At 54.8% G+C, this 24,496-nt stretch overlaps 4 protein-coding genes across 4 annotated transcripts; 2 read left to right on the top strand and 2 right to left on the bottom strand.

The window, feature by feature from the left end:
- Positions 1-1,875: 1,875 nt before the first annotated feature.
- V2A60_001125 (eukaryotic translation initiation factor 3 subunit D) lies at positions 1,876-6,243 on the bottom strand (the record flags this gene model as incomplete). Its single annotated transcript, XM_083252489.1, has 8 exons — positions 1,876-2,176; positions 2,253-3,492; positions 3,568-3,793; positions 4,428-4,791; positions 4,843-5,247; positions 5,301-5,388; positions 5,453-5,652; positions 6,239-6,243. 8 exons carry the CDS (start codon positions 6,241-6,243, stop codon positions 1,876-1,878), a joined length of 2,829 nt encoding a protein of 942 aa, XP_083108615.1.
- Positions 6,244-8,298: 2,055 nt separating this feature from the next.
- Positions 8,299-13,109, top strand: V2A60_001124 (uncharacterized protein; the record flags this gene model as incomplete). The annotated part of the gene is made up of 9 exons (XM_083252488.1): positions 8,299-8,508; positions 8,559-9,597; positions 9,646-11,151; positions 11,202-11,313; positions 11,479-11,594; positions 11,641-12,066; positions 12,131-12,323; positions 12,379-12,459; positions 12,512-13,109. The coding sequence occupies 9 exons, from the start codon at positions 8,299-8,301 to the stop codon at positions 13,107-13,109; spliced, it is 4,281 nt and encodes a 1,426-aa protein (XP_083108614.1).
- Positions 13,110-15,507: 2,398 nt separating this feature from the next.
- On the top strand, positions 15,508-21,277 carry V2A60_001123 (protein kinase RIM15; the record flags this gene model as incomplete). The annotated part of the gene is made up of 2 exons (XM_083252487.1): positions 15,508-16,044; positions 16,091-21,277. The coding sequence occupies 2 exons, from the start codon at positions 15,508-15,510 to the stop codon at positions 21,275-21,277; spliced, it is 5,724 nt and encodes a 1,907-aa protein (XP_083108613.1).
- Positions 21,278-23,823: 2,546 nt separating this feature from the next.
- On the bottom strand, positions 23,824-24,216 carry V2A60_001122 (ribonuclease H family protein; the record flags this gene model as incomplete). Its single annotated transcript, XM_083252486.1, has 1 exon — positions 23,824-24,216. The coding sequence occupies one exon, from the start codon at positions 24,214-24,216 to the stop codon at positions 23,824-23,826; it is 393 nt and encodes a 130-aa protein (XP_083108612.1).
- Between the last annotated feature and the right edge of the window lie 280 nt (positions 24,217-24,496).

Here is a 24,496-nt window from a genome sequence, read left to right as displayed (position 1 = left end):
AACATGGCTGCTACCTGACACCTTTGAAACACAGGAACTGCGTAGATCACTATTATTACACGCACATTGACAACGCACGCACTGCCCTGCACGGTCAACGTGCCGGAATTCCGAGAAAAGAGGCGGTGCAAGGCGCCGAAAGCCAAACGAGCACAACACCACGTCCACACCTTGACATTTCAACGGCGCCTGCCGAGGGTCTTTAATTGCGACTCTATACTGTACTTAGTTTGTTCTGATCAGCAGCTTGACTCGCTCAGAACACAGCCCGCGGCCAATAGTTTGGTGGGACACTGTCCAGGCTCTGGGAGATTAAAGAAAAGCCACCTTGGGGCCCTGAAAGGACCATGATGAAAGACGACATGTGGCACGTTCCACTAAAAATGTCCGGCTGAAGCAATGGTAGAGAACAAGGAGCTGCGTTGGTATATGAAAGAGGCATATTCTGTGGCAGCATCTGGTAGGCCTGGACGGCAGACTGACTGTCAGAGTATCAGCCTACTCAGTATTTCCGCGACATAGGCAGGGCGCTGGTACGGACAACAGCTTCTGACATTGCCACAGGAAAAAAAAAAAGGAAAAAGAAAGAACCGAGGAGCCGCAACATCTCATGAATGAGGGCTTACCCTGTGTGTTCCTAGGATCGGTTCGCCAACGTTCACTCTGGTGGCCCGCCGTAGCATCGCCATTTTCAGCCCCCCTCTGTTTGGACGCTGACAGTCTCAAACATACTCACCGCCAGGCTGTTATCTTCCCTTCCTCCCTTTCCTCCATCCTTCCCGTTCTTGGCTCCCGCTACTTGTGGCTAATCCCGCGGGTGTACCGGGGACCAGGGGGGCAGGCCTCTCCAGTTTATGTTCTGGCGTCGTTCTTGGCATGCATCCGAGAGGATGACACGCAAACAACTGGATGGTTGTACGGGATAGTGGTTGGGCAACAACGTAAAGGGCTGCAGGCAGGTGAAACTGGCCCGCTTGAGGCAGTGCTGGCGCTTATATGTACTTATGTATCTCTGCTTCAGCCGTTCACTAGCTTAACGAAGGTGCGGTGCAGCGAGCTTGCCCTGTCCCGGGCCACACTTCATTTGACGCCGGTGCTCCCAAGTACAAGTTGACAAGAGCTTGAATTTTCCGGGAATATGCAAAGAAAGCCGAGGAACTGGTTATACGCAACGATGAGCAGCTGACGATACCAGCCTTGCTTGAGCCTGAGACACTGCCTGCTTACCAGATACGGGTACAAGCTACCCCAGCTCCTCGGCGCGCGACTTCTTCTTTGTTGCCTCGACGGTGGCTAGTAGCATCATAGCCGATATGGCCCTGCGATCATACGAACGACCTGTAAGCTGCTCTTCCTGCAGATGAACGTAGCCAGTGCTACTGGACATTCTCCTCGAGCGCTCAACACCAGTGTTCCGCATCGCTCTACATTGAGGGAGACTCTGCAACTCGACATCTTGTTCACAAACCATGCTGTGGAAGGTAATCTCTAGACGCCGAATGAATCGACTTTCCAACAAATCTCCCTAGCGGAAGTCTGTACTACCAATGTACCGATCACAATTCAACAGCAGAGTCTCCCGTTCCCACGCACAATGACGCTTTGACTTGTAAATCGAGGGCTGTCCATCTCTGGTAAAATCTGGGACACGCTCTCAAGACCCGACACAACGGCTTGTCGACATTTGTAGACTTGAACAAATTAACGACTTCTACATTCATTCTACTGCTCGTTACATGATTTCATGACTAAGCTGTCAATGACCTCCTAGCTTTTGTATATTCCTGACCCCCATCCCGTCAAAAATCAAGGGCTGAATTCCTTTAATCATTCATATGTGCTTTTGCCTCTCCACTCCCATCTCTCACCGTTCCCTTACTCATCATTCTCCTCGCCATCCTCGCCACCATCTTCCTCCTCCTCTTCCTCCTCCTCATCCAGGCTACCCGCCGGAACGTCGTACAAACGCAGGATGGACTTGTTAGGGTCCTTGAGCAGGACAAACTTACCGTCGCCGCCCTCGTGCTTCAAGCACATGTCGGCAATGGTACGGACGATACCCCAACCGTTGGAGAGGGACAGATTCATCTGGGCGGCAAAGTCGCGAGGCTTCCAGCCGATAACGCCCAGAATGACGTGCTTGTCGTTGGAGCGGGGGTTGACACGGGAGACGAAACTGAATATCCACGTTAGCATGAAACTTGCAATGGCTGAAATTGAGCAAACTGAAAACTGAAAAACAAAAGGCATACCCAATCTTCATAATGTCAGACTTGGACAGGATGCTCTGCACAGTCCAGCGAGCAAGCTTGCACGAGTTGTTCTTCATCTCGGTGGCAACAACGGCACCACGCTGAGAAACGAGCTTGGCGCGCCAGTCCAGAGCACCACCGCTACCCTGAGCACGGCTATCAAACTCATTGAGGGCGCGGATGGTCATGTGCTGGTCCTCGCCGTTGATGGCGTTCTTCTGGACGGCGTCGACCTCGGTACGGACGACTAGGTAGACAGGCTCCTCGTCGTTGGTGGAGAGATCGAAGCGGCGGTACTTGTAGGCGCGCGAGGCCGGGGGATCCGTGTCCTCGGAGGCGTTGTAGAAGGGGTTGGCGTTGGCCATGGCGACCTTGGCCGTCTCGCTCTCGGTCACGACCTGGTTGACAAAGTTGTGATTGATATAGGTGGCCTCCTCGGCCAGGGCCGGGGGTTGGTTGATGGTCTCGCGGCCGCCGTCGGCGGCGTCAAGAGGCGCGTCGATGGCGTTCTCGTTGACCGTGACCATGTCGAGCGAGGCGTTGTCGCGCTTGTCGAGGAAGATCTTGTTGCCCTGGCGCGTGATGACAATATCCCAGGGATAAACAGAGCGCGTAGAGCACATGAGCATGGACAGGATCGTGTCGGTAGCAAAGATGGTGGCCTCGTCCTTGTCGGCGAGCTCCTGGATGACGGGGTCCGATGAGGTCGTGACGTTGTAGGCGGCGCGGTCGAGCGCCGTCAGCTTCTTCTCGGCGCCCTTGACGGGCTGCTTGTCGTACGAGCGGTCGTAGTAGTAGAGGAAACCATAGTCCTCGAGATCCTCGCCCGCATCCGCGTCGAGGTTCAGCTTGCCCAGACGGTTGAAGTCAATCTCCTCGAGCAGCCCCCAGTCAGCCTTGATGTTGATACTGGCATCGCGGTTGCGCGTCGGCTTGTCATAGTCGCGCCAGCCGAAACGACGACCAGAGCCGCCGCGGCCACCGCCACGGCCACCACGCTCGTAACCACCGTATCCCTGGCGACCACCGGCCTGGCGACCACCAGCAGCGCCGCCACGTCCGCCGCGGGTATCGGTTCGGGCACCACCGCGGGCACCGCGGCCGCGGGTGAAGACAGCGCCGCGGCCGTATCTCGACTTGGTAGAGTCGCGGGCGTTGCTGACGACGGAAAAGGTCGACTCGTCCTCGGCGGGAGGAGCGTTGAAGGTGACGGCGTGGCTAGATCCGTAGACTTGCTGGTCTGAAGCGGGGGAGAAAGGCACTTGTTAGCATACTCGTTTGCGGCCCGCATCGCATGTTTGGACAGGCCACCCACCTCTAAAGTTGCGGTTGTACTGATTGCGTCCGCCGCGCTCGCGGTCCTTGCCCTCGGCGGTCCAGTCAGCCATGCGGCCGAGCTTGTCGCCTTTGGAGAAGGGCGCATAGGGCACGCCGTCGAGAGTCGTCTCAGTGGTGACTACGGGGCCCCAGCCATCGCCAGAGGGGCAGCTGCCACAAATTTTCACGTAGTCGATTGTGTCGGCCATGATGTATAGCTTGTCCTATGGTCGGTAAGCTATTGTCAGAGCTGCGTGAAAAAAAGAAAGACGTCGTAGTCGTCCACCTTTCTGCACTTTCGCTTGTCCCACACTTTGAATTTGAAGTTGAGTCGAATTTGTGGTGGGGTGTGGGGCATAAAAATCGGAACACCGCTTCATGACTGGCTGCCTGGTGAGCCCCCACCAAGAGACGCTGCCAGCGATAAGAAGATCGATTGTAGGTTGCAGAAACATGGACTGTGAGTCTTGGGTTTCTCTAGAGGGGTCGAAGCATCTTTGATCATCTACTTTCGTTCCATTTCTCGCTGAAAATGTGCAACATGGACGGGCTGTTGATCCCATTGCTGACCGTCAAAGGCCCTAAACCTGATTATGAAAATCGAAATTCGACTGCTCCAGAAAGAATGCAGAATCAAGCCTACTGAAATCAAATCTAAAACTAAACAAGGACTGGTATCGTTTCTCATACATCATTCGCTCTAAAACGCCATTTGCTCCAACCTGTTTGAGCACACGCTCTCGAAAGCGTCCCGCAATTCGAAATCTTCCATCACAGCACCGAAGCTTGGCAAATTAGCATACTGAAAAGGAACGAAAGAGAACCATGAAAAGGGAAAGCTCACCCGTAGCATCTGACCTTGCGGCCGAGGTCCTCAGCGATGCGCTGAACATCAGCCGCTGAAAGCGCCGCAAACTGTGGATGGCTCATAATCATACCCCATGCCATGACGGGCGTGATCTCGCCATCGAGATCAAGTCGCTTGCTAAGATCCATGAGGGTAGAGAGGTCAGCCTTGTTTACCTGCCATGTTCCTTGACCCGGTGCCTCCTCCTTCTTGATGGCCACACCATCCGTGCCAGCGAAAGGTGTCGACTGGGGTAAATCCTTGAACGGGGCAGGTGGGCATGATGCCATCAGGGCGTGACCGCATGGTTCCCCCTCTGCACCTGACGCTCTATCCATGAGGAACGGCAGATGAGCCATGCAAGGCTTTTCCAAACTGGAATGATGATTAGCGTCGAGTTCCGGATCGGTGCCTGGGCAAACGTACGCTAGAACAAAGTCGATCCCAGCCTGCTCGACGTCCAGCTGGGTTGCTGGGATGTGTTGTGGTGGAGATGCACTGAACTGGTTGCCACGAAATTGTGATTGATTGGTATAATTGCCTCCTGCAGACGGGGCCGAACCATGTGACGGAGTCTGCCGCGGGGAGAATGAACTCTGAGAACCGCCCCCGAAGCCCGTTGAGCCAGCGCTAGGATTGTTGTTATTGTCATCGCGACCGTTGCTGGGACCGGGCACGTTGATGCCATTCCGAACCAGCGTATCCTTGAGCAGACGGTTTTCCTCGGCGAGCTTCTCGCGGTCGCGCGAGACGGAGCTGTAAATTTCCTTCAGCCGGAGAACCTCATCCTCGAGGGCTTTGATGTATAGTTCCTTGCGTTCACGATGCGTGCTGTAAAACAGTTTAGAAACGGTCGAGCTCGATGTGGGCGGACAGAAGCATACCGTTGAGCCTGTCGGTTGAGTTCTTGTCGGCGTGTCAGGGCTGGCTTGCTGTCAGGCTTCGGCCCTCGACGCTTGGGCGTTTTACCATCTAATCATAATAGTCAACGTCAACTTTGTGCTAAAATCATCACGATACACGGTGTTCTGCATACCCCGGTTGGAACGTTTGTCGTTTAGATTTTTGAAAAAGTCGAGGTTCAATCCCACGGGACTCTTGCCCTCGGAGCCATCGGGCGGGCTCTGCGACTGGTGAGAACTGTACTGCTCTGGAGAGAGCGAGGCGGACATGGCGTCGGACGAGTAGGGAAGATTGATGTCGTGTGCAGAAGAATCACGGCCAAGAGCCAGGATACTGCGACGGTGTTGTGTTAGCCAGTTGGTACGTGGATTGACAGGCTAGATGAGGCTAGTTTGGCGATAGAAGGAGCAAGGGTTGCAGGGCTGGGACCAGCAGGTCATTGCATTTTGGATACCTGTCGCCTAGGCCATCCCGCCAACTTGGCGGCGCAGATTGAAACCGGGACGACGAGGTAATCGTCTCAAGTAGGCACGTTTCGGATTCCGTGGGGTCGCTCACCAGGTCGATTTGCGACAGCCGCGCTGACGGTTGGGGACGTGTATTGGCGTTAGGGAGTAGCGGGCGGGGTACGAGAAGGCCCGGAGACGGGACGCAGAGGGGTTAGGGAGGAGATTGTTGGCGAGTAAAAATAGAAGCAGGATCGTCCGTCAGGGTTTGTGCGATGGTGAACGAGAGCAGCACGCGAAAACGGCGCCCAGAATGGTTTTTATTGCCCGGTGTGCACAAGATGACGGGCACGAATCGAAATGTGCGGTGCCTTGAAGCGGCGAGGCAGCGGAGAGAAGTGGGGCGGGCAAAGTATACCAACCTCTTTAACTTGGTAGTCTTGGTGCACTATGTATGCCGGAACGCCGTCTACCTCATTGCCTATTCTCGGGGCTTACAAGGAAAATGCCCACCAGGTCAGAAGCAGCGATGGCTCATGGCTTTCACAGCTGCAACCTCCATCCCGGCTCTGCCGATGGCCGACTGACTAGCTTTCCGAATCGCGCTAGCAGCCGGCACTCTGTTGGCCCGACTCACTCTCCGCATGAATAACCAGGAACTGGCCTCGACAGATGCCACAACCATCCCTCAACAATTAACTCGCTACTACAGCCATTGGCGCAATCTATTCCAAGCTGCACCTTTGGGCCACGAGTGCGTCTTGGCGCCGTTCTGAGACACCGTCCCGAGGCGCTGTCTGAGACTTGAGATGACCAGTCCAACTCAAGGCACCGAGGGGCGCTTCGCCAGACCCTGCAGGGCTGCATGGATCCGTGAAAAAAAAGTCATGTACGGAGTACTCAGTAGCTACAGGAATGGCCCGATTTCTGGCGGCCAACACAACACCCACGTCACCTTGCCGGGGCCGGCGTCGCACTTTCAGTGGTGTGCTGTGCCTTTTCCAGAACCCGGTTCAAATTATTACCAGCGGCACTCTCCCAGTACTCCCATCCGCTTTTCGGCCCCCATTAGCGTTGGAGACCACCAGTTGTCACGGACAGGAAACATACCACTCGCCCTGCACTGCCACAGCTGACAGCAGATGTACGAGGAAAGCATAGTAGTCGACGTGAGAAACGTGACAAATATCTGCAAAGATTCCGGAATATAACAACTTGCTAGATGTGGCGCAGGCTATTCGCGTCGCCCTGACAGCTTCGCCAACCAGTACGCATTGCCACAGGCGACTAGCTGGGCAATGGCACGCTTGCACGAAAGTGATTGAAATTCCACGATAAATCGAGACACTTCAAATACCAATAGCGGCAGTGAATCTGAGAGCACTAGCTTGCGACCAAGTGACAAGATTTCAATACAGACATATGTGAGGCTCAGTTTTGCACACAGATACCCCCGACACACATCATATCCCCAAAGCAAGGACACACACCAGGGAACGGTGCTTCAGTGCTATCTGTCTGGTTTTAGCTTTAGTTTTGCGGACGAGAACGCCCAGCCGACGTACCGGTGCAGGGCTGGCCGAGGCCTGGCACTGGTGCGCAACTCGCCCCAGTGATGCAACAATGGCCAGAGGGGCAAGGAGGGCAAATTATGCCATTGGCATACCCTGTTGCTTGTTAGAAAGCTTCACGACGTGGACTTTGACTAGTCACATACTTTTTTGGCCCTGGACAGCCTTGGCCAGCGACGGTACTGCAAACGCGGAAGCAACGTAGACAAACTTCATGTTGGTGAGCTGCTTCTCTTGCGAGGGATGCAAGACGGGGGGATGGCCTATACGATTTATACTTTTGCTCGCACGGTGATCATCTATCCCTCAGCTGCCTCGCGCGTTCAACGCAGGTTCGGTACTAGTTTGCTCGAAGGATGACCCCAACTCGGCATACACGAGCTTCAGCTGAGGGTGCAACCGACAACGATTGGCTGGGAGTTGGTAGGTGCCGACAAGCCGAATCATAGTATCCGTGATGTGCCAGTGCGAGCAGAACAACGGGAATAATTCGAGAGCTATTTATAGGTATCCATACTATTTCTCCTGCTTCACGCTAAATTGACTATGAATGTCAAGTCGTATTACCCAAATGGACAGCTTTCTACTGTTAGGTTTCCCTGCCCAGCCGCGTGCTCCTGTACGAACCGATGACAAGCGATCTGTCCTGCTTCCCCTCCACAATAATTACTCGCACCACCACCTTACCAAGCGCCGCTATTGTTCGCTTACCGCTTCGAAACCGCAATGAATTTGGATAAATTGCCCATTAATTCTTCCAGTGCGGGAGCTTCTTGACTTTCTGTAGCGGAAATGTCGGAGCCGCGACCAAGATTAGCGTGAGTCACGCCGCTTCAGCAATTCACAATCTCACCAAACAGCGCCCTAGCCCGTTCCAGCAGTTGCCATAAAAGCCACCGATGGTCCCTGCCTTTGGGCGCTGCTGAAAAGCATCAAAAGGTCGTGCTTGTGCGAAATACACAATGCCTCCCAATTGCACTGCTGCCGACGCGTCATTCGGTCCATTGACGGATTCTGCTTGTCGAACGCAGGACTTTACCCTGGGTTTTGAGCAAGCCATCTTTGCGCTGATCCCGGCTGCCGTCTTCTCCTTGGTGATTCCCGCCCGCATCTCAGTCCTCGCGAGAGCCAAAACGGCGGCTCGGCCGAGCCGGTTACGTTCTTACAAGTTGGTCCGTGGTCTAGCTCAACATGGTCGCACCTCATGTTAACCTGACAATAGACAATTGCCGGCGCGATTGCATGCTTGGAGCTATCCTTGGTCGTTCTATGGAGCTTAGATGAGGAGTTCAAGACCCCAGTGTCGATTGCAGCAGCGACTGTCAATGTCTTGGTAGCCTTGCAGATGATTGCCCTGGCCTGGATAGAGGACGTACGCTCTGTCCGACCCTCAACTCTGCTCAGCCTGTACCTAGTCATTACGGTTCTCCTCGACTTGCCGCAACTGCGAACACTATGGCTGCGTGGGGGTCTTGATGTCACTGCCAGCACCACCACCGTTGCAGTTGCTCTCAAAACGTTATTTCTCATTGTAGAGAATAAAGGCAAACGGGCGCATCTTCTTTCTGTACATAGGAACTTGCCCCCCGAAGCCACAAGCGGCATTGTCAATCGGAGTTTCCTGTGGTGGATCAACAACACTTTTTGTCGTGGCTTCTACAAAGCCCTTGCCGTTGAGGATTTGGATCGCTTGGATGATGCGCTGTTGTCGGATGGTCTGAACAAGGCCGTGATCCGCGCCTGGGCGTCTCGAAGACAGCCTGAGCGCCGGCTGGAGTTTCCAATCGCAGTAGCCCGCGCAGTCATGTACGACTTTCTTGCCATGATCCCTCCTCGCCTTTGTCTCATTGGCTTCATTTTCGCGCAGCCATATCTGTTCCACACGATCCTGTCACTGTTGACCAACGACGCTGTCACGCCAAGTCTGACAAGTACCTATGGCCTCGTCGGAGCCACGTTGATAGTCTACATGGGTCTGGCTGTTCTGCGCTTGAACTACAACCAAAAAGTGAACCGCTTCAAGACCATGTTCCGTGGCGCATCTGTCTGTCTCATCTACGATAAAGCCCTGCAAACTCGCGACGGTGTTTATGATGAATCCTCTGCCGTCACACTGATGAGCACCGACGTGGATCAAATCACCGAGTGCTTGACTGAGCTGAACGAGTGCTGGGCGCGCGTCTTGGAAGTGGCTCTTGGACTGACTATGCTGGCGAGGCAGCTCGGCTGGGTTTGCGTCGTGCCACTGGCCCTTGTTGTTCGTATGTCATGCAAAGTCTGAGCTTTGTGACCAGAACTGACCTATCTAGTTGCATTTTTCGGTGCCAAGCAGATCGCATCTGGAATTGGGGCTAGCCAAAAGATTTGGGTAGATGCAGTCCAGAGACGAATTGCACTCACAAGCTCCATGCTGCTCAATATCCGTTCAATTCGAATGGCGGGGCTCGGGAAAATCACCATGGATCGCATTCAGAAAGAGAGAATTTGCGAGACGGAAAAGATGTCAAAGTTTCGCTGGTACATTGTGTGGCAGAATATGATGCAGAATGTTCCTTGGGCAATTGCCCCTGCGGCTACTTTTGCTGTGGTCGCACTCAGCAGCGCAGAATCCCTTGACACTGCTAAAATTTTCACCAGTCTGTCAATTATTACGATTCTGACGGATCCCGCGGCAAAGCTTTTAAGTGCCATCCCAGCAACGGCATCAAGTCTCGGCTGCATCGACAGAATCCAAGCATTCCTTCTGTCCAAGCCCAGAGAGGATTATCGACAGCCGCTGCAGGCACAAAACTTACCAACTAGTAACCTTGACTCGCTGCATGACCAAGACCGAGGTGGTGCTTCCGGTATCGAACTAGAGCCATCGCTGGGAAAAGACGGCAAAGGCAAGAGCACTGAAACGCCGGCTCTGCTCTTCAAAGATGTCTACGCTCGGCCAGCCGGAGCGGACAAAACAGTGCTTCACGATGTGAGTTTTTCGGCAACACCAGGATCAATAACTGCTGTGATTGGTAGTGTTGCTTCTGGTAAATCCACACTGCTGAAATCCATTCTGGGTGAAGCAGAGCTGGAGCGAGGAACAGTCTCAATGCAAGATCAATCTGTTGCGTATTGCGCACAGTCGCCGTGGCTACCTGACACGACCGTCCAAAAGGCAATCTGTGGACCTCTTAGAGAAGACGCATCCATTGACACCGAATTGTACAAAGAGGTTGTGAATGTATGCGCCCTCGAACATGACCTCTCACTCCTCCCGGACGGCGATGATACCAAGATAGGGAGTGGTGGTGGGATTCTTAGCGGTGGGCAGAAACAACGCGTATCACTAGCCCGAGCACTCTTTTCCCGTCCCAAAATGCTCGTACTGGACGACTTTGTCAGTGCAATCGACGGGAAAACTCGCAAGCACATTGTGCAAAGCCTTTTTGGTCAGACAGGCTGGCTCAAACGGCGCGGCTGCACCGTCATCTTCGCGACGCACGCCACATCCATGGTTCAGCATGCGGACAAGGTATTGTTACTCTCCAGCGGTCGAATAGAGCGAGAGGGGACCTACAATCAGCTTGTTTCGGCCGGCGTAATCCAGGACGTGCCAGATGCAGGTGCCTCCGAATACCACGAAAGTGAGACGCCCAAAGAATCCGACATTGCTGCCGCTTCAGAGAATGTGGCCGAAGCAAACGAGAGAGCAGATTTGCGTCGCCATGTTGGCGACTTGGAGGTTTATCGGTATTACTTCAAGTCAATTGGCTGGTTCAAGTCGTCCACCTTTATCGCTTTCACCGCAGTCCATGTTTTTGCAGCGACTTTCACTTGTACGTTATGGGACGGTATCCACCAGTCGATACTATATTGACGTTATTAGATCTATGGTTGAATTGGTGGGTCAATGGACACGGCGCGCAGACAATACTCTTTGCTGTCGTTTACCTCCTACTTGGGGCTCTCAATGTTGTCGGTATTGCCGGCTATGCTTGGTATGTATAATGGAGGCATAAATGAGTCACAGCTGACACGACAAGGTCAATGTTGATCCAAATCACACCGTCGGTAGCGCGGCACTTTCATTATGTTTTATTGAAAACAGTTATGCAGCAAGTATAGCAAGGGTCTTATACCAGCCTTTTCTGACTCGTCGACAGCGCACCCCAACCGTACTTCACGGCCACGCCAGCGGGCGACATATTGAATCGTTTCAGTCAGGACATGTCCCTTGTTGAAACGCAACTAGCTACTGGAACGCTGGTAACGGTCACAAGTAAGCGTAAAACAAGCTTATGGAGAGCCATGGCTGACATGTCCAGACCTGCTAGGTGCGGCTGCCGAGGCAGCTTTGATCGCGACAGGGTCTCCCTACATGGCGGCTACCGTTCCGTTCCTCATAGCTGCCGTCTATGTGCTGCAAAAAGTTTACCTTCGAACGTCACAACAACTTCGGCTTTTGGAGCTGGAGACTCGCGGCCCCTTGTATTCCAACTTCCTCGAGACGCTAGAAGGCCTATCGACGATCCGCGCCTTTGGTTGGGGACTGAGCTGCAAAAAGTCTTGCCAGGCATTTCTTGACCGATCGCAGCGCCCGACATACCTATTGATGTGTATACAGACCTGGCTTAACATGGTGCTTGATCTCATTGTCGCCGCCGAGGCAACGATTGTAGTGTTATTGGCATTGTTGTTGCGATCCTCCACCAACCCCGCTCTTCTAGGCGTATCCCTGAACAATATTCTGTGTAGGTACTCGGTAATATTCTTGGCAATTGATTGGGTGTCATGCTGACTTATTGCTCCCCGCAGCTTTTAATGCAAGCCTGGCGTCCGTCATTGGAGGCTGGACCCTGTTTGAGACGTCACTGGGCGCGATTGCACGACTTCGCGCCTTTGAGCAGAATGTCAAGCCGGAAGACCAACCGAGAGAAGTGCGCGAGCCACCGGCATCGTGGCCGGCCGAGGGAAAAATAGAGATGCGCGATGTGACCGCGTCACACAGGTTCGACGTCCTGGCTCCATAACTTGGGCGGCGCAACCCTGCTAACAATTGGCAGACCCGGGTTGGTTGGCATCAAGGGCGCCAGCCTCGAAATCGAAGCAGGCCTCAAAATTGGTGTCTGCGGACGTACGGGCAGGCAAGTTGTATCATCCCGTCACGTGCAGCGTGTATTAATCATTGTCGTGTAGTGGCAAAAGCTCGTTTGTGGCTACGTTTGCACGGCTACTCGAGATCGACAACGGGGTCCTCCAAATTGATGGATATGACTTGGCCACCATACCACGAAACATTATCAGAGAACGGCTTGTAGTGGTGCCGCAAGATGCACCCGTCTTGATTGGCACGCTACGCTTCAACACAGATCCCGCCGGCAAGCACGCCGACACGCAGATTCGATCCGTGCTGTGCCGCGTTGGCCTTTGGGACTTATTTGAGGGCGGCAAAGGGCTCGAAACGGAGTTGACGACGACTTCGCTGTCCCACGGGCAGCGACAGCTGCTGTCCATTGCGCGGGCGCTGCTCAAAGGCGGGCAAGTGGTGTTGCTGGACGAGCCTACGAGCAGTGTTGATGAAGCAACGGACGGCGCGGTGCAACAGGTGCTACGCGAGGCGTTTGAGCGGTGCACAGTGATTACGGTAGCGCATCGCATCAACACAATCTATCCTGGGTCCGACCTGGTGGTGGTTATGGAGGGCGGACAGGTCGTGGAGGCGGGTGCGCCCGAGGAGCTGGTGCGGAGGCAAAATGGGCACTTTGCGCAACTAGTGCGCGACGCAAGCCATTAATAGACTCTTGACTTATGGCAGAGCTCGAATAAACAGTACCCTTGTTTCATATCGGAGACGTTTATGCCTTTTATTTGTTGAGGTCGCGGTGGCCGTAATTCAGCGTAGGGCGTGTTAGTTGCGAGATCTGCCAACCCGGTTTGGTGTCAGCTGGGCCCTGTGTGCAGATCATGTAGTGTACTTGCGAGGCCAGCGCATCGAGGGGAACAATTGACAAGGTGGAAACTTTTGAAACTGCCGAAATCGCAAGGCGGCTGGCATGCACGGCTGTTCTAGCCCAAAGGCGGGCGCAAAAGGGCTGCTTTCCCGGATTCGCTCCAAGGCTTGGAATGGAGCAGGATCAGCCGGCACACACGCACGTAACGGCATCGCCCCGCCTTCAGGGCGTTGTCGGGGGGTGGGAGGACACGCCGAGGTATTTCTGTTGAAGGATGGTTTGGGAAAAGGAAAACATTGGAAGATGCTCTTTCAGATGTGGCGGCGTTGGACAGTGGAGATGATGGTATATGCGAAACGCATAAAGGCCAGCCTGCTCACTGAAATCCTTACGGATCGCCATGGACCTAGTGGCGCACTCGTCTTTTCCGTGCACATTTTCTCTCCTTTCTTACAGCTGGGCTGTTGCTAGCTGCTTTTGTTCGGCTTGCAGGGAGCAAATGGGCAGAGTTTGATGGCGTTGGACCAGCCAGAGTGTGGTGCGATTTTGGAGGCTTTTTGCCAGCGCATCCTCCCTTGGGGGAGCGTGATGGGCAGATTTTAGCGTGACCCGGGGAAAAATGATGTCTGGCGCAGCCGCAGCGTATCATTGTATCCGTGTGTGCAGATGTATTGCTACGCTGGTGGTGTGTTGCTTGCAGTTCTGTCAAACGAGCATGGCTGCCGCATTTGGCCAAAGGCGGGTGTGGTGGTCGGAGGTGATGGAGAGGAGGGAAAAGCTAGAGTCATGATGACGGTACCCGCAGCAGGCACCAGCGGCTGGTAAATTGCAGTGTAGCAGTCTAGAACAGGATGGTTCGTGGTCCCGTGTTGGAATTGCAGGTACCAATATGGATTGATGAATTGGTGCATTGATGAACTGGCACAATGTTGAGCCGTGAATCGGTGGACTTGCTGGTGGACGACTACTTACTTTAGGGGTATAAACAGGCAGACAGGTAAGTGCTACTTACCTGGTTGCCCGTATGGGTACCTACAGTACGGAACCTTAGTGCCTTAGTACCAGATATACCTCTGGCGAGGTAATGTGACCCCGTGCCAGATCACGCTAACAAAGCCAAGGTAGTTGGCTTATTCTACTGGGATTTTGTGCATCTCCTTACCTTTTCTTACCTGCTTATAATTATGATAATTATGATCAAGTATAAAGTTTCCACCTACCCAACACTCAGATACTCGTCTGGCAACTTGCAACTTGCGACTGTAGACTTATGCCAATCCAACAAAGCTCCCGACTATTCTCCGTGTATCCACCACCATACATTCATCATCCGTAGATACTGTCTCTTCTGCCAAGTTGGACGACTGTGCTGCACCAACCTCACATCTCAAAATAAAATAAAATAAATAAACAGTGCCTTTCACTATCCACCACCATCCGCCCCTCCTTACTTATTGTCTAGACTGGAACCTACAGCTGCCGCTTCAAGGAGATGCCCGTGGAGACCTCTGCTAGCACCGACTCAGCTGCTCCCATTGGCCTTACCGTCCTCCCCCCCGCTTAATGTGTCATGGGGGAAAAGGAAACGCGACCTGGTGCGCCGCCTACCGACGCACTACTACTGCCCACGACCTGCTGTGGCACTACAGCCATTGTGAACCAGAGAGGGTCAAATCCATTCTGCTGCATCTCCCGTCTTTTTTTTGTGTTTGTTTTGGCCCTTTTCTCGACGCACGATTTTCGTCTCTTCAATACTGACCCTTCCCTGCTCATATTTGGTCTGTGGCCTTCTTCATCCCGCCCTTGCGTTGTCAACGAGCTGCCCCGTGCCACCCCGTTTTCGCCGAGGAGCCTGTACACCCACCCTCTGGCCTGCGGCCGTCATCGTCCATCAAGACGACGTCTGTCCGCCGCCCTCGTCACGCTTGCCGCGCCTCCGTCCTGCCATCTCCCGACATTTTCTCCCCAACAACTCTTTCGGGAGCAACTTTTCTGCTCCGAGCTTCTTGCCAGCCATGCATTCGACTCTCCCGCGTCTCTAGTACTGGCGCCCCTGCCAGTTCCTCCCCAGTGAGAGCCGCTGCCCGCTGCAAACACCAAGTCGAATACACCCAACAAACAACCAACGCCGTGGCGGCAAGCCCTCGAAAACCTGCCCTTCTTCGGCGCCGCCACATGCCCTCGTCTACGCCTCGATATCTCGATACCACACCTTGCCCCGATTGAACAAACTAAACAGCCATGGACCCCCCGTCGCCGTCGCCGTCGCCGTCGCTGGCGCCTCCGGCCCTCACGACCCTTCGCACCTTGGACTCCACCCTCATGACCCGTTCCCTGAGCCAAGACATTCGAAATGAGAGAGAGGAACTTCAAGAAGCTGCTTCTCAGACCCTCAATGTCATTGTCGACCTCAATCTCGACGGCACAATCAAGTGGGTGAGTCCCTCGTGGAGCGACGTGGTCGGCACCCCTTACGACTCCCTCGACGGCACCCTACTCTCCGACCTCATTGCCAGCGACAACAAGACTGCTTTTACCGACATTGTCGAATCCATGAAGCGCGACGACTCCAAGAGCCATCGTGTCAAATTTGCCATGCGTTTGGGTCCCCTTTCCAAGCTTCGTGTCAACGTCCCCACCGAGCATGCCACTCCAGATGAGCCCGAGCAAGAAACCACCGAAGAGGAACAAGCTCCACCGCGAGATCAAGATGAATTCGCCGAACTCGAAGCCCAAGGCATCATGGTTTACGATGGTGCTTCTGGAGGCGAGAGCCACGTAAGGATACCGACCCTTTTTCGCTGCAGCCAACTAACCTGCCCAGACTATGTGGATGATTCGTCCCTGGACACCTCCCCAAGAAATCCAAATCGACCTTCCCGATGTTATTGTCGACTCCCTCGGCTCCGGTGCCGAGGTGCTGGCCGGCTACCTCACCAAGCTCGCCGAGTCGGCGGAGGAGGACTCGGAACCCCTCGACCCCCCTCCGCCCGTCCTCTGCCGAATCTGCGAGCGCCAGATCCCTCCATGGTGGTTCGAGAAACACACCGAGCTTTGCCTCCAGGAGCACCGCGCCGAGATGGACGTGCAGATGGCGCAAGAGAGTCTCAACGAGCACCGTCATGCTATTGTCAAAGTCCTCGATGCTCTCGAAACTCGCCAGAGTCGACTACTCGAACCACAGTCCGCACCGCTCGCTGATTACAAGGGACTGCCCATCGGACCGCCTCCATCCACACAATCATCGCCGAGCACATCACTAGCCCGCTCTCGAGATCGCACAAGTGGCTTCGGGCATTCTAGAGGACGCTCCTTTGCCATTCGACGACCACAGGCAAGAATCGTCGAATTATTGATGGATCTGTGCGACACTGCGCTCGAAATCAGCAACCCGACCATTAAAGATCACCCGACGCACCTCGATGACGGTGAGATTCGAACACAATCTCCACAATCCGAGTCCCGCATATCTCAAGTTCTGCAATGGCAGTCCCCGAGTACCAATACTCTCGAACAGGAGCAGGGCCTGGCTCTTTTATGTGCGGATACGGAAAAGGCCGCCCGCAACAAAGTTGATGCCATCTTTCGTCACCGCAAGATTCTCGAGTACTCGGAACGTATTCGCATTGAACTTTCGTGTCTTGTTCAAGACTGCGTCGAGGAGGCCATGAGAAAGGCTGCCCGTATTGCCGCGGGCCAGCTCACAGACTCTAGCGTCGACGACGCCGATGACCAACAGCAACAGCAATACAATGCACCCGAACTCGATGAAAAGGAGCCGGCCGAATATGAGCGATTGGAAAGAAAAAGTGTCGTCTCGGGCTCACGCTCTCGAGGGCGATCCGAGGCCGGCTCCTCCGGCCACCTCGTCACCAGCCCCTCTGCACTCGCGGCTGCCCTACGCCAAGTAAACTTGTCGGCTGCCGTACACGGTGGTTCCCGACCAAGCTCCGTCGTTGGGTCTACTGGCTCCGCCAGCCCCAAGGAATGCCTCACGCCGAGATCCTACGTTGGCGGCGCTTCGACACAGTCTCGTGACGGGCGCCGAGGCTCGTCTCTCTGGCTAGAAAGTGACTTGGGCGACTCCGAGGAAAGTTTTCGATCGCTCTCGGTATCAAGAAACATGCCGAGAACCGACTCGCCAATCTCCGAATTCGGTGATCTTAGACGTGCCGCCAGTGCCCGCCAACACCAGAGACGAAGCCTCGTTATCCCTGGAGCCACCTCTCCCCGTCGCCAGGAATCACCATCTCGTGGCGCCACACAGCCATCCTCGCCACTGCGGATCAAACCGCGCATGATTCCAGGCTCTCACGATGCCATGGTCTCCCCGGAAGCGTCGCCCATGTTTCCCAGCAGCGAGTTTAGCTCTCCCATCGCTCACCCTACGCGACACCACAGGCGGCAATCTTCGGCTGCCATTTCGGATTTTGTTATGCGACCACCACCGTCTCCACGTCTGGGAGCCAGCCAAGCGCCGCCGCAGGCACGATCCAACCAGCCCTCCATCAAAGACTTTGAAATCATCAAGCCCATCAGCAAGGGTGCTTTCGGAAGCGTCTACCTGTCCAAGAAGAAATCTACCGGTGAGTACTTTGCCATCAAGGTGCTGAAAAAGGCAGACATGGTTGCCAAGAACCAGGTTGGCAATGTCAAGGCAGAAAGAGCCATCATGATGTGGCAGGGCCAGAGCGAGTTCGTCGCAAAGCTCTATTGGACATTTTCCAGCAAAGACTACCTATATCTTGTCATGGAATATCTCAACGGCGGCGACTGTGCCGCGTTGATCAAGGTCTTGGGAGGCCTTCCAGAGGATTGGGTTCAAAAGTACCTTGCTGAAGTTATTCTTGGTGTCAAGCACCTTCATGAACGCGACATTATCCACCGTGATCTGAAGCCGGACAACTTGCTCATCGACCAAAAGGGACATTTAAAACTGACCGACTTTGGTCTCTCCCGAATGGGCCTGGTTGGCCGTCAGAAACGAGCCTTGAACAGTGAAGCCAGCGAGACCACACCTGATCTTCTCAAGCAAGGGCCGTTTGTGCGATCCGCATCCATGGCGTCGTCACGTTCCACGTCTCTGGACCTCCAAGGCCAAGTCCACTCCCCAACAATGACGCCTCAGATGACCCCGGATGTCGGCAGCATGTCCCAGCCGTCGTACTTTAGCCTGGGCCAGCTGACCGAGCCCCGACGAACATCGGCGGGACGGCGAAGCGACAGCGGTGGTAGTGAATCCCTTTCGCAGATGCTGTCCAACTTTTCGCTCAACGACTCGGATCCCGGAACCCTGAGCCTGGTCAAGTCACCGGTGGACGATGATGCCATGATTCACGGCTCGCCCGACATGCCAGGTAGTCTGCCTAGTACTAGGGCCAGCATTGACAGCCACGCGCGACATCCGTCTCTTCCGCAGACCATGATGCCGCCACCCATGGCGCTTTTTGGCCCCCAAGATACGAACCGGCGATTCGTCGGCACGCCCGACTACCTTGCCCCGGAAACCATCAACGGTGACAAACAGGACGAGACCTCGGATTGGTGGTCCGTCGGCTGCATCCTATTCGAGTTTCTCTTTGGCATTCCGCCGTTCCATGCCAGCGAGGCCGAGCAAGTGTTTGACAATATCCTGGCGCGCAAAATCCAGTGGCCGGACGAGACAGTCTTGGAGACTGTATCCGAAGAGGCCAAGGATCTCATCAATAAGCTTCTCTGCATCGATCCTCTCCAGCGTCTAGGCTCCAACCGTGACGAAAAGTACGAGTCTGGCGGCGATGAAATCCGTCATCACCCGTTCTTCACAGGCGTCAACTGGGATACGCTGCTCGAAGACGAGGCGCAGTTTGTTCCCCAGCCCGAAAACCCAGAGGACACTGAATACTTTGACGCCCGGGGAGCCGTGCTGCAGTCTTTTGCCGAAGAGATGGAAGACCAAATGTCACCCCAGTCAGCCTCAGGGTCCGACTACCCCGACCGACCACACGACGCTCTGTCGCGCGTCAGGTCTCAGGTTAATTCGATGAACCGCAAGCTGATGCCGCTACACATTCCACCGCATGTGCGAGACATGAAGTCACGACGTCTCAGCGAGCCCGTAGTCTCTGACGACTTTGGCAACTTTTCATTCAAGAATTTGCCGGTGCTTGAAAAGGCCAACAAGGACGTTATCCAAAAGCTGCGCGCCGAGGCTTTGGCGGCCCAGAACAAGCAATCCTCGAGCAGCGGCTCTGCCGGTGTCGGGTCGCCAGCCCCTTCCTTGGAGGGCAGCCCGGTGCTTGCAAACCACTTGCAGAGGACCCTGTCCAACGCCAAGGGTAGCAATCGCCCACAGTCCCCGTCCGGATATAGCCATGCGACCTCGTCGCCCAGCCGGGCTTCCCAACCCTCCTCGCCCCTGCTTGTGTCCTTTGTAGCCGGCGGAGACGGTCGCCGGAAAGCTTCGAGCAACGCCTCTAGCCTCTCTCACCAATCTTCCGCACTGCAGCCGAATGCACCACCAATCGACATTCCCAAAGTCCCGCCCAGCCTGCAAAAGGCATCCACGACTATTGGCGCTTCGCCCGTCAAAGCCAAGACTTCCACGCCACAGCAGCTAGCCATTTCGCCTCAAAAGCTGTCCACACCTCGCAGCTCTGGACGATCACGCTCCCTCACTGTCGGCTCCGCCGAATCGAGCCCCGTGGCTACCGATATGCTCCACCAGCACCACCGTAATCGCCGAAGCCAGGTCTTTGACATGTCGCCGTCGTCGTCGGACAATGAAGGAGACAGGCACAACGCTCTGCTGCGCGTGCAGAGACGTCGGCAGAGCTCACGCCGTCTCTCACAAATTGCCTTTGACGGTGGCACCCCGACGTTTAGACCACTCGACGTGCTCATCTGCGAAGACCACCCCGTGTCGAGGATGGTGATGGAAAAGCTGCTCGAGAAGCTCCGCTGCCGCACCATTTCCGTATCCAACGGCTCCGAAGCTGTACGGTACGCCATGAGCGAAATCAAGTTTGACGTCATTTTTCTAGAGTATAGGCTACCTCAGATCAACGGCGCCGACGTGGCACGGATGGTTCGCGAGACGAAGAATACAAACGCGCATACCCCCATCGTCGCCATCACGTCCTACTTGAAGGAGCTGCAGGCACCTCACTACTTTGATTCCTTGATTGAGAAGCCCATCAGCTCCTCCAAGTTGGGCGAAGTACTTCGCGGGCTTTGCCAGTGGCGTCCCGAGTCGCCCCAGCGCTCCAGCTCCGGCTCGGCGGCACCGGCTCCCGTGCCCATCAACCTCCGCAAGCTCAACCCCCGATCCGACGACAGCCCGACGTCGAGCGTCTCAGCCTTTGCCGGCCGACAAGGCTCAGCAATCCTGTCCAGCCGCGAAGACTCCATGTCGAGCGTCTTTGGTGATTCTGAATCCGTCATGACGGATGATGTTCCGTTTCTCATTAGTCGCAAGGCGACCGGCGACTGGGAGGAAGGCGGCCTGGGCATTGCCGAATCCGACATTCTCGGCTCTGATGATTCCCACAAGCTGCCTCATCTTGTGACGCAGCAATCCGCCCCTGGCCAGATGGAGCAGGCCGTGCGATCCCTGGACAAGTTCAAGTCGAAGCGAGAGTCTTCTGAGCGCCGCAGCTCAGACGGCACCGACTCTGCCGACGACGAGGACGAAGAGGTGCACCAAAAGGAGAAGCACCACGCGCGACGCGGCAGCAAAGCGCTGTCAGGCAAGACGCCGCTTCCGAGCTCCAAGCTTGGCATCGAGATGATGCGCGCCAACAGCCACGACAGCATGATGGGATCCGAGAGCACGCCCGAGACGGTGACGCAGGTCGCCACGACGCCATCGCAAGAGGAGCCGCCCGTCTTGCACGGGCAAGCACAAGACCGGGGTACCATCACCACGCCGCCGATCGACACTACGGGCGAGGTCGACGCCACTCCGCGGCCGTCTCATGTTTTTGATGAGCCAACCCCGCGTCCGGGCAGTTCTCAGGTAGCCAGGTACTGAGCTAGCGCATGATTTCGTACACGTCTTCTTACCATTCCATTTCTTTTGATCTTGCATTGCTATTTGCTCTACTTACATCTCCACCCACGGGCGGAACGATTGCAGCGCGGCGTTTAGGAACTAGCAATGTGGGAGAGCTAGGCGAGGCAGCTTGTCGGTGACGCATTGGGATTTGTTTTTTTACATCTTTGTACATGCCGTGGGATGATGCCTCGACGCCGATGAATATACGTTGCACATGATGACTGCGTTGCCGTGATTTGCCGGGCCGATGCCTTGCAAGTTTACATGTTGATGACTGCGTTGCCGTGATTCGCCAGGACGAGATGAATGCCTTGCAAGTTTAAAACCAGCTCGACTGACATCTGGTGCTTGTCGACTCAACATCTTGTAGTTGTATCTCGAGTATGGGAGTGTAATCTCGAGTATGGGAGTTGTTGCTCGTTGTATCTCGAGTCGGAGTTGTTGCTCGTTGTATCTCGAGTCTGAGTTGTTGCTCGTTGTATCTCGAGTCTGAGTTGTTGCTCGCTCGATTTTGTTGCACTATTTTGAATCTCTGCACATAACTGTAGTCGGGTGGCCCTGAGAACTCTGCCCTGGCGCGTACACTGCCTCGTTTCATGCACGCTCTTATTTATTTAGTATATTACTACGGCGTGATACTCTCACAGGATATATTTCGTGAGCCACGTCTCTACGCTTAAAGCCTGGCTCTAGTGACCTGGCTAGTTAGCTGGTTGGCTAGTTGGCTGATTGACTTCTAGCAACTTGGCTAGCTAAATGGCTGGCTTTTGATGGCTGGCTGCTAGCAACCTGGCTGGCTTTTGGTGGCTGGCTTTTGGTGGCTGGCTTTTAGTGGCTGGCTTTTAGTGGCTGGCTTTTAGTGGCCGGCTGCTAGTAACTTGGCTGGCTTTTGGAGGCCGGCTTCTAGTAACTTAGCCAGCTACTAGTAACCTAGCTAGCCTTTGGTGCCCAGCTACTAGGCAGTAACTTGGCTAGCTTTTGATGGCTGGCTGCTAGTAACTTAGCTGGCTTTTAGAGGCCGGCTTCTAGCAACTCAGCCAGCTGCTAGTAACCTAGCTGGCTTTTAATGCCTGGCTACTAGGTAATAACTTGGCTGGCTTTTAATGGCTGGCTGCTAGCAACTTGGCTGGCTTTTAGAGGCTAGCTTCTAGTAACTCAGCCAGCTGCTAGTAACCTGGCTGGCATTTAACTGCCTGGCTGGCTTTTAACTGCCTGGCGGCTTTTAACTACCTGGCTGGCTTTTAACTGCCTGGCTGGCTTTTAACTGCCTGGCTGGCTTTTAACTGCCTGGCTGGCTTTTTGGCTGGCTTCTAGTAACCTGGCTGGCTAGCTGCTAACAGCCTGGGGCTGGCTTCTAATAGCTGGCTGCCAGCAACCTGGCTGACTTCTAGTAACCTGACTTCTAGCAACCTGGCTGACTTATAGTAACCTGGCTGGCTAGCTACCAACAGCCTGGCTGCTGGCTGGCTTCTAATGGCCGGCTGCCAGTAACCTGGCTGCACTAACCTGGCTGACTTACAGCCATCTGGCTGGCTTACAGTAACCTGGCTGGCTAGCTGCCAACAGCCTAGGGCTGGCTTCTAATGGCCGGCTGCCAGCAACCTGACTGGCTTGCAGCAACCTGACTGGCTTGCAGTAACCTGACTGGCTTGCAGCAACCTGGCTTATTTGCAGTAACCTGGCTGACTTATAGTAACCTGGCTGGCTAGCTGCTAATAGCCTGGCTGCGGCTGGCTTCTAATGGCTAGCTGCTAGTGAATTAGCTAGCTTTTGGTAGCTGGCTGCTAGTAACTTGGCTAGCTGCTAGTAACTTGGCTGGCTTTTATTAATAGCTAGGTAGCTAGTAGTAACTTGGCTGGCTTTTGGTAGCTAGCTGCTAGGTATGCAGCGCACACCTTTATACAAATTACTCCCATAATCTGGGATCAGTCTCTCTTGCAGGAAAACTATGCTTGCCAGGCCGTTACTGCGAGAAAGACTTTTCCCTGTCAAGCGACAAGATCTATGGTTGCTCTCTGCATATGGCTATTCTATCTGTTCTGTGTCTTTGAACTTGTCAGGCCTGTCCTGGCCTCCTCATCTTCTGTATAACCAAAATCACTCGTCTACGCTGTATATTCGAGTACGGTGGACGGAACTGCTCGAAATTATCCTAGCAGGCCCGTCCTCAGGATCATTTTTGCTGCCTGCGCCGCCATTGGCGAGCTACAGAGAATGCGTTTGATGTCAACGCAAGGGTGTCTGCCTGCCCACATTTTCTGTCGTTCTTCTGTCCAGTTCCTGCATTCGAGCAGGATGTGCCGTACGGTCTGAGGTCCATAGCCGCACTGGCATTCATCAGTGTCCGCTTTGTTGATGGCGTGGAGGTACGCATTAAGGCCAATCTTGCCGTTACGCATTTGCGTGATCACGGAACTGATGGCCCTGTGCGTTCCGCGACGCAAGTCGAGTGTCGCTTTCCCTGGTTTAACCCCAAGTCGGAAGAGCTCCCTTCCGTGCTTGGCTGTTTCCCAGGAAGCCGCCTACTCGGCTCGCATAGTCTTGCAGATGACGGTCTTGATGGGTGCCATGAGAGTACGCAGGGAATCCGGCTCTGATGGATCTCCGTGCTGTCGGGCGGCGTCTTTCGCTGCCTTATCGGCGGTTTCGTTGCCGGGTACGCCTACATGTGCCGGGATCCATCGGAGCTGCACATCCCATCCTAAGGTCCGGATTTTCTCGAATTCTCGTATGGCCTCCGCGAGGATATACTGATCGGATGGGTGCTTTGGGTTTTGTATCGCTTGAATGGCGGCCTGGTTGTCGGTAAAGATAGCACAGCGGCCGGGACATGCGCCCGCTTGTGAGACCTCACCTAGCATTTGTAGCGCTAGGACTAGGCCAGGGTTGTGTCGATATATGGATTTTCCAATCATGGTGTCCCATCATGGTGTCCGCGGCCGCTCTATTGTGCCTATGCCCAGGCCACCGGTCGAAGAGGTGGGAACGCCGGTGGACAGAGAGGGAGAGGCCGTGCCTATGCCCAGGCCACCGGTCGAGGAGGTGGGAACGCCGGTGGACAGAGAGGGAGAGGCCGTGCCTATGCCCAGGCCACCGGTCGAGGAGGTGGGAACGCCGGTGGACAGAGAGGGAGAGGCCGTGTCATGGCTCCAACAAACGTGTCCGTATTGGTAGCACCGGAAGCACTGTTTGATT

The sequence above is a fragment of the Cordyceps javanica genome, chromosome 1, assembly GCF_051103115.1.
Source record: "Cordyceps javanica chromosome 1, complete sequence".
NCBI lineage: Eukaryota > Fungi > Ascomycota > Sordariomycetes > Hypocreales > Cordycipitaceae > Cordyceps > Cordyceps javanica.
This window is presented reverse-complemented; position numbering and strand designations above follow the sequence as displayed.